The sequence below is a fragment of the Nematolebias whitei genome, chromosome 18, assembly GCF_014905685.2.
Source record: "Nematolebias whitei isolate Nwh7 chromosome 18, NemWhi1, whole genome shotgun sequence".
In the NCBI taxonomy this organism is placed as follows: domain Eukaryota; kingdom Metazoa; phylum Chordata; class Actinopteri; order Cyprinodontiformes; family Rivulidae; genus Nematolebias; species Nematolebias whitei.
In genome coordinates this window covers 19,696,057-19,705,978 of record NC_056515.1, presented here as the reverse complement: position 1 = coordinate 19,705,978, position 9,922 = coordinate 19,696,057, and the positions used below count along the sequence as shown (strand labels likewise).

At 38.8% G+C, this 9,922-nt stretch overlaps 1 protein-coding gene across 4 annotated transcripts in view; it reads left to right on the top strand.

Annotated features, from left to right (window-relative positions):
- Nucleotides 1–1,565: 1,565 nt before the first annotated feature.
- LOC119424771 (transcription factor 7-like 1-A) overlaps nucleotides 1,566–9,922 on the top strand; it is a 31,054-nt gene continuing 22,697 nt past the window's right edge. For 2 of the 4 annotated variants that reach the window (XM_037692276.1, XM_037692274.1), the window contains exons 1-4: nucleotides 1,566–1,976; nucleotides 2,169–2,393; nucleotides 2,473–2,539; nucleotides 3,756–3,892. In XM_037692276.1, the coding sequence (XP_037548204.1) occupies nucleotides 2,220–2,393; nucleotides 2,473–2,539; nucleotides 3,756–3,892 (378 nt within the window). In that variant the 5' untranslated portion in view covers nucleotides 1,566–1,976; nucleotides 2,169–2,219. Of the gene's footprint in view, nucleotides 1,977–2,168; nucleotides 2,394–2,469; nucleotides 2,540–3,755; nucleotides 3,893–9,922 lie in introns of all 4 variants that reach the window. The other 2 variants (XM_037692275.1, XM_037692273.1) reach the window with 1 other exon arrangement.

Sequence of the window (9,922 nt, the reverse complement as noted above, 5' to 3'; positions counted from 1 at the left end):
AACCGAGGAGACGAGGGAGGTTTACAAGGTAATTCATCCTAATTGCTGCCAGGCTGCTCTCCACAGGGGGTCTCAATTGAGATGCGAGTGGGAGCAGTAATGAGTATACGGGCTCTTTGTGTTGTAGCAGAACAAATGCATGCCTCTTGCTGCATCTTTTGAATTCAGTAGACAATACAGCCTGTCCTGCACTACAACTTCATTATGGCAGCTGTAGTGAATGAAATGAGCTACAGTCTTTTAAAACATTTACAGTGCAGAAGCTGATAAAAGTTACTGCTTCACACTTTGCTTTTCTCTTAGGGACACACTAAACAGGTTATTAACATTCACACAAAGTTTGCAATCATCAATTATCTTCAGTTTTCCTTGACACTCCAGTTCACTGACTCTCTCCGTTGTAGCTCCCTCACTTGCATTTCCAGCTGTGAGAGCACATCAGCTGAAAACCTCTGCTGAAAAAAGCTGAACGCTAATGCTTTCCTGGCAATCTCCCTTATTTATGGATTAAAATCTGGTATAATGGTGCACATTTCAACATCATGAAGACGGATGAAAAAAAACATGAAGTAATTAACAAAATCCACCCACTATTTTTTCTCATATCACTGTTTTTGTGTCTGTCTGCAAAATTTGTGATTGGTTGCCAGCTATGACGTGCGTTTGTTTGCCTGCACAAAAAGCTGAAGCCAAAGAAAAATGATCACCAATGGTGATGTCTACAGATCGACTTTATTGGAACGAGAAGTCAGAACAGTTGTTTTTCCGTATTGATCTGTATTTAAATTTCAATCCAAATCAAAATAGCCTAATTTGTGAAGATAACTTCTGATTTAGGTTATAAAGATTCTGAGCATTACACAAGAATATAAATAAAACATTGAAACACTTATTACTGGCCAGCATAATGCAGGTCTAACATGTGACTCAAGCTTCCAATTGGTTTTTATAAGGTTTTGAGCTTTGTTTACATTGAGTGCGTACCCACATTTCAGAATTGGTTATCATTATATGGAAAACTATTCAGTTCAATTCAGTTTGGTATATATTTAAATATCTGGAAAACTACTGGAGTAAACTCTTTCAAACTGGACCATTTGATGAAACTTAGAATAACCTTTTTTTTATAACTGTAATTGCATGATTTACAACAACTAACTTTGAATAGTTATTTGCAAATATCAATTTTAACAGTTTTTCTTTCTTCTTTTTTAATTTTCAAACAAATATATATCATGTTGCTCACTTTAGTGAGCCAACTTTAGGCCATAATGTCAAAGAAGTGTGTAACTGTTTCTTTAAACAAAAAAAAAAAAAGTATCATTTTTCCATCTAAACTCCTCCCCTCTTCTTTCTTCGTCTCTTCTGCCACTAAAAAGCAGCAACCTGTTGTTCCTGATCTGGAATCAGTTCGGGTAATTGTCCTCGCGCTCGTTAAAACGAGCAGTCCCCGCTCTGTTGTTCTGTTGAACTGCTCTCAGGTCTGCTGAGACAGACCCGCGGTTTTCCCTCCCTCCTGCCATGGTAGCCCCGCAGCAGCCCTTCCTTTCGCTCCATTTGAGAGCCACTGTTCAGGCCGGCTGTTTCCCACGCCTCCATACCGCAAGCTAACAAAAATAAGCCACCTCGGTGCCATGTGGAAACTATAAAAAAATATTATTTGTAACTATGCTAATTCCGAATCGACCGAACGACGCGGGAATTGGATCAAATTTTCCTGTAACTACAGTAACGACATGAGTAACTACAAAGTGGACCTGAAGTTTTCTGGACTGCGTTCGGTTTTGTAATAATGGCATGGATTTTGAGTTTATGACGATTTATTTTCATCAACATTTTCAACAACCTGGGAGTGTTTTACGCATGTGTTTTGCATTTTATGGACCGTTTTTTTTAACACGAAAAAGAGCAGGAGACGCATTTCCACCCGTTAGGAATTCGACGCCTGAAACTTGAAGTGTCCGTGAACGTTGCAGGTAGCTAGCTAGCTTGTTAGCTAGTTTGGAGGCTGTTTTTGATGTTTGCTCACCATCGTAACAAACACAAGACATCCAACTTCGTGTTAACGCGGGCTGTAGACATTTTTTTTACGCAGCTCCTTTGAGCTGAAAACTTTCTGCGAGGTTTCGCAGCCGTTGGGATTATTTTTGTTGTTGTTTGTTTCAAAGTGTGAAGTCGGTGCAACTCAGCCGTTAGCCTCCGCAGCTAACAGTCAAGACATGCCGCAGCTGAGCCGCGACGGAGACGACCTGGGAGCGAATGATGAGCTGATCCCGTTCAAAGACGAAGGGGAGCAGGAGGAGAAGCGGAACGTGTCCGCCGGGCGGGACCTGGACGATGTCAAGTCTTCCCTTGTCAACGAGTCGGAGACCAACAGCAGCTCCGACTCTGAGGTGAGTCAAGTGGGCTCAGCTAAAATGTGGAGGAAGGGTTGTTGTCTGTCGCTGACTCTTTGTGGCTGTGTGTTAGCAGGCAGACAGACGCCCCAATCCCCATCCAGATGTGGAGAGAGCCAGGCAGAGCCAGCTGTTTGAGGAAGGTACGGGACATCCATGTTTCTAATGACTCGAGGCTACAAGTAAAGGTCATTTTCAGGGCTGAACACATTAGGCAGTGATAATTATGTAATCATGAATTGGGTATAACTTTTCTATGTCTAACTTTGTTACAACAATTACTGTATTTGATCAGATTTGGTTAAAACCAGTTTTTCTGCTGCATGCTTTAGGCACATAATATAAACTTGTTTTTCGAAGAAGAAATACTTTTCATTCATTCAAGCTTTATTTAAAGAGGTAAATCCCATTAAGCCTCGAGGACTCATTTACAAGAGAGACCTGATTACAGTATGATATGATTCCGTTTTTAGTTGTGAATGCCACTTCAGCAACACTTAATAGCTTTATTATTACCTGTCTGACTTTATTTGTCATATCCAAAAGCTTTTTTTTTTGTACCTACAGTTAACTACTGATAGTGAGAGAGTCACATTCGCACCACGTGGTACATTTGGTGGAATGAAATTGTGTACACAGGGTCCCAGTTACATCCATCAAAAGTATAAAATGTAAAAGAAAAGCAGTAATAAAATCCAAGATATGAACTAAGAAAAACATTAACTAAAATACTAAGCACAAGTAGTATGAAAACAATACGCCAAACAGCAGCACGAACATGAGTCTGTGTGAGCAGATGAGCATGAATGAACACAGCAGCATGAAATCAATCAGCACACATGATTATCCTGGTTAGTGTGGATTGTGACATTTTTAAAGTTTTTTTTAACTGTGTGTGTGTAACATCATGTTTAACAACTTTAGGCCTAAACAGCCTCTCCTGAGACAGAACATTCAGTAGTAAAACTTAAAATGATCCTATATTTAACAGAGAAGCACTTTCCCAGAGCTCGTGGTGACGTTATGAGACTCATTTACCAGACCTTAGCTCCCTGCAGAGTTACAACCTACAACACATTCCACTGTAGTTTTTTACAAGCTACACAATAGTTGCACTCTCCATGAAGACGGGACTGATTTTCATGTTGTAAATCACACGGCGTTCTATAAATGTTTATTTCAGACACTTAATGGCTTCAGTGTGCTGTTGAGCTTTATTTGTTCATCCAGCTATCGCAAAAAAAAAGTTTGTTCAGACACATTTAGCAGCCGTCACATAAATAAGAAGTGACTGCTTTTGGTTTTAAAATGGTTCATGTGGAGTGTTTGTTTTTGTCTGATTCTAAACTTATTCCTCAGCCCTGAGGAGACAGCAGGGTGCAGGCCTCTTCCAGCCGTCTCCATATGTCGGGTATCCATTCTTCATGCTTCCTGACCTCGGGAACTTCTGCAACCCCTACCTCACCAACGGAGCCCTCACACAAAGTGGTCGGACGGTAAGAGCGCCGCAGACACACTGCTATATTTACAGAACATGCTGTGACTAATCCCGGAGCATTAGGAGGTTGGCTGGTGTTTATTTTTCATTCTGTTTCCTAAAATGCCTTTTAGTCAGCTTTGTAAATATGTTTAGAGTGTTCATGTCTCCTGATAACTGTATTTACATACAAATACAGAAAGGGTAACTTTATTAGTCTCTTATTAAGGTGATGTAATTTACAGCCTGTTAATGTTGTGGAGTTTCAATGTTCTGGTTTATCTGACTGAAATTTGTCAAAGCGTGTTTGGGTCAAGAGGCTTGTGCTCAGCTGTTTCCAACACTAGGGATGTCTCATTGTAGCCATTACTGGCGTAGGTTGATATAAAACTGGATAAGTGAGCAGAATTGTGATCATTTGTTTATTTACCATGCATCAGTTGTTTACAGTATGGTGAAAATGTGTCATCTTTGTGGTTTAGGTTGTTGGTTGAATGAAACATTCCCTGAATTTTAGGGAATTTAAGACTTTGGTTCTGTTCAGCCATGGCATTAACATGCTTCCTGGCTGATGTGGTCACAAATGGACAGCACTAAGTACGAGTGTTGACAGTAAAGTTTATCTGCAGTGATCAGATCGTATTTAGCCGTTCTTCATGCCAGTAAACATATAGCCACATCACGCAGTGTCAGCTGAGCCACTGAGCTGAGCAAGTCTGCTGATGTTTCTGTAAAGTCACCAATACGTTCAGTCATCTGAGCTATATTTTGATTTTAACGTGGTTCAGAGTCTCTTGAGTTGGTCTTGAGTTGGCCATTTGTGGAGCTACTTACACAACTCCTGATAAGCCTAACTACAGTGTGCATCAGACACAATATGAGAAAATGTTTTTAAGAAATCACACATTTGTGACTTCGCAAAGCTCGGTGTGGTCCAGGACCGTTAACAGATGTGGATAAAAGTATATCAGGCAGTCAGAGTGAAGCTGTCCTCATTCTCTCTTAAAAACATTTAACCACGTGCAGCTGTAGTGAAATGACCAGAATGATAGTTGGAGCCAGGTTTAATCCGACTGGTAAAGATAGAATATATCTGGGCATTAATATTTTATAAGACAAAACAAAGGTAGAAAATAAGCAGTGGTTTAATTCTACCACTGAAAGCTGAAAGGAAGGCAATGTTTATCGCCTTGTGCACACACGTCTGTTAACAAAAAAATTATGTACCACTGGACAGTTGTAATGGAAATTTGCAGAACTTAAATCATTTTATATCTGCAACCAATTAGCTTTTGGTATCTCAATTTAAGAAAGCTTCCACATCCTATTTACATTGAAAACTCAAAATTATATGACTGTATTGAGCTAGAATCTGATTTGGTAGTAGCTGAGACTTCTCAACATATTCTGAGTGTGACATCCTGCGAGATCCCATGAAATTGTGCTTAACGATACCTTCAAGTTTTGACAGAAAGACTTCAGCTTTGCCATGTTTGGTTTATGATGATCGTTTAAAACTCTGGTATGAAACACAGGTGACTGTGAGACTAATTTATGAGCCTGTTCAAACCTGTGACCTTCTTGCTGCGAGCCAACTGCTCCACCGTGTAGCCCATTGTGGGAAAATTGTTTTGCAAATTGTAACATAAATACTGCTGCCTGCAGGCTGCAGGTATGTTGTGTCAGTTGCATTTGATTTGTGTGCACCCATGCATGTGCGTGTGCAGCCAGCAGGCTGTTTTCATGGGATGGTTTGATGGTTCAGGGTTTCAGACAGGCCTGGACACATCTTGCCTGCCTGCAGCAGCAGTGATCTTTGATTGAGACTGCATGTGTGTTGCCCAATATCCTGTCTTTGCAGCTTTGTGGAGGATCAGCCTGGATTAGACGAATACTCGCTCAAAGTTTAATACATCAACACTCGGCCATTAATTTAAATGTACTCAGCATTCATTGTGCAATGTCATGAGGACTGGACAAAAAAAATTCAAAGCAGGAAACAAAATCCACACTATTTTTCTTGTATCAGTAGTTCCTGTCCATATGTTTAAAATGTGTGAACATTTCTGACAGGATGTCAACTATCACACGTTTGTTTTTATCTACAAAAACAGCAGGCATCACTGACAATTGGTCAAACAATAAACTTACTGGTTTAGCAGAAGTTTTTTTGCTAAAAGCCACTTTATGTTTGAATTCCAAGCTCTGTCTTTGTTTCTCCACATCCCTGCTTGATTACCATGACTTACTGTGACTGTCGTCTTATTTGAGCTGCTGCCTTCTCAATAACAGGCAGTGAAATGTTCACCTAATCAAGTGTCCCACGCCGCCTACGTTAACTGAAGAAAACACTTTTTTTAAATCCTTCCCGTTTTCGCTATCACTGAATGTGCTCAGGGTTTCCACAGGGTATTAAAAGCATTCAATTTGAATCTCAGTGGGAGCAAATATTTTTCATTTGTTTAAAAAAAAAATGAGATGAGTGATTTTGGAAACACTCAGCTGGACTCGCTCATTGGGGGGGGGGATATATTAAAATAACACCCAGAACCATTATGAATTGTTTCAGGCTGGTTGGTGCTCAACTGTCCAAAGATTGCGCATTAAAGGGAAAACGCAAAGACTTCATGAAGGAGTAGAAACAAAATAATAATAATAATAATGTCATCACAATGTCAGCACTGTATGTTTCCATACAATGGCGAAATTAGTCTCTGCATTTAACCCATCCACCACATGAGTAAATGCTAACAACTCCAGCTAAAGTGGCTGGGAAACGAGGAGTTTAGAGTACGTCTGCAGCCCGTCAGTGCATTGTTGATGCAGGAAAAAATGGAGCTTCTGATGGTCAACATCAGAAGAATCAGAATAAGCTTTATTATCATTGCACCGAGGTACAACGAGAACATGCACGTACAGTCGTCCGAAGATGAGTGGAGACATGTATGTCTTCACCGGAGCACAGAGGGGGGGAAAAAACCCACGAGGAAAAGTGTACAGGTGTTGTGCCAAAATATGTTTAGCTGCCGTGGGAGCACACACATTCTGTTACAGTGTCTCTGATTCGCTGTTTTTTTTTATTAGTTCTTGAATTAAACAATATTAACAGTGAAAGACGTATATTCGAATGCCTGATATTATAGTAAAGATGTCTCTGTTAACTTTAATATTTTTACCCAAAACTCACAATGCTCTTTCCGCAAGAATGTCAGTTTCACATATTCATAGTTTATCATAAATATCTGCAATTTTACATGCTTTTAGCAACAACAAAAAAATAAGGTTAGGTTAATCTAAGGTAAATCACATATTCACGGTCTCTAATTAATGGCTCTGCGCTCTGTTTCAGTTTTACTTGTCCATATTGTTGTACTTAATAAAATACACACATTATGTATGTGGTGGTAATGTAGACTAATGATTGACAGTAGACCTGGGCCTGAAGGCAGTCCAACAGTGACAGTAGTGATAGTAAAAATATATATACATAAATATATATATATATAAAATTGTGATGAGTTAATTATTTTGTTATATTACTTATAGATGATTATTGTTTGAATTGATTTTGTTTTAAACAAGGGGCAGATATGATAAGATTTTTTCTTCTTCTGCTACCTTTCATTTTATGACGTGTTTTTTTTTTTTCTCATTTTGTTTCTAAATTGTTTTTGTGTTTTTAAATATGAAATGAATAAAAATGACAAACAAATATACACACACACGGTGATGCTCCATGCCTGTTTTGGTTCTGCTCATTTAAGTAAGTTTGAATTTAAAATTAAAACTTGTAAACAAGGCACATGATGCAATCTTATTTAAAACAAAGCAAAATTTGTGTAATAGTTTATCCATTCAGTGGCATCAAACAGAGCCACTGAATGGATAAACTATTCCTTTTTGGGGTCACGGGGTTCACTGGTGTCCGTATCCAGCAATCACTGTGTGAGAGGTGGGGGACACCCTGGACGGGTCTCCAGTCCATCACAGAGACACGTAGAGACAAACGAGACAAACAACCATTCACTCTCACTCACACCCAGGGACAATTTAGAGTTACCAATCAGCCTAACATGCATGTTTTTGGTTTGTGGGAGGAAACTGGAGTAACTGGAGAAAACCCACGCATGCACAGAGAGAACATGCAAACTGCACCCAGAAAGGTCCGCTGGCCAGGATTCGATCCAACAACTTTCTCGCTGAGAGGCGGCAGCTCTACCAACTGCACCACTGTGCTGCCCGGGCATTAAAATGCTTTAAAGACAAAGTTTACGTGTTCACTGTTGACGGCATACAAAATGTAAAATATGGCCTTAAATTGGCATTAAAAAAACAATAAATTTGATTGGCTGATTTCTGCACAAACACTAGTAGTACACACCTAATTTGAGTTTGTTTGGATCGGTACCAACCAGTGGTGGAGAAAGTACTCAAACACTGTACTTAAGTAAAAGTGCAAATAAACAGACAAAAATGTAGTCTAGTAAAAGTACCACATTAACATTTTTATTTAAGTTAAAGTAAGTAAGTACTTGCATTTAAAAATACTTAAAGTATTAAAAGTAAAAGTACTTGTCACATAAAGGAGACAGATACTCTGCTGAGTGACAGAATTGTTGTTGGACGTACAGTATATCTACTGTATACAGCAAGAAACATTTTCAAACACTGGCTGTGAGAGTCTCGGCCATGGGGAGCCATTTTAATGTGTGATCTGTGTGTGTGTGTGTGTGTGTGGGGGGGGATGTGTGTCTTTTTAGTTGTTATTTTGTACGGCCAATTTTTCCAACTGTTCCAGAGTTCATAATTTTTTGTGTAGTCACAGCAAACAAAGGGAAGTTTTTGAGCTGCATGCATTCAGGTGGAAAAGCAACTAAAAAGTGATCGATGCCAACATGGCCGGCCTTAGACAATTTAGTGCCCTAGGTAAGATTTTAGGTGGTACCCCCAGTAGTTTTCCAAGGGCATAATTCCCTGGAAATTAAAAATAAATTCTTCCTAAATTCTTAGGATTAATGAAACAACATGATATCAGTATATTATGAAGGTAGGACACTGATAGCTGGCCTTTAAGGCAAACTTAACAAAAATCTGAGATCATACTTGAAAATTGCATTGCTCTTATTTCTTTACACACTGAGAGCCATTAGTTTGTCTTGACTGCATCAAACTACTTTTATCACAAAATATCCTCTCCACCATATAACATGATGTATGCTGTATAATTTCAATGTACATGTACTCAATTTACATGCTTTATTTTATAAGTGTCTATTGTTGTCTTTGTTATCTACAGTTGTCTTCATTCTTTGTTAAAAAAAATCAGGTCTCTCTTGTAAATGAGTCCCCGAGGCTCAATGAGACAAACCTGAATAATGTTATTCAAGATTTCTTGTCATGATCCAAGAAGTTTAATAAGGCAATGCAAAAATTGATATGGTTTAAAAAGCACATGCAAAGTTAAGTGGTTAAATTGAAGCCCTCGTGTCATGTTGGTACTCGACACTTTGCTACAAAGGTAAAGAATAAAGATAAATTCATTGTGAAATAAATGTACGTTATCTTGCTCTACAAATTGATTGCCTGTCGCTATTGATTAGGATTTCATAACTATTTTTATGCCTGTGATACTGCTAAGGCTTTTTCATCCTTGTTTTGTTGTTTACACTGAGTGTGAACCCGCATTTTAGATTAGCATTTAATGTACCTGAAAAACTGCGTAAATAAACTTTCAAACTGCACCACTTGATATATATAGTCCAGGATTGTTATATTTTGATGTCATTGTTTGCTACGAGTATCTTTTGAAAAGTAGCCTCTCTCTCGTTGGGTGGAATGTTGGGGCATTTAAAGGAAATTGTTGTAATACAATAAATATGAAAACATTGTGAAGCTGATATTTTCACTAATGTGCAAAAGTTTTCATTCAGTCTATAAGTTTCAGTATAAAATACAATTGACATATTAAAAATGAGCAAAAACCTCTACCTCAGAATTATGTTTCTGCTTGTGTGTGTGTGTGTGGGGGGGGGGGGGGGGGGGGGGGGGA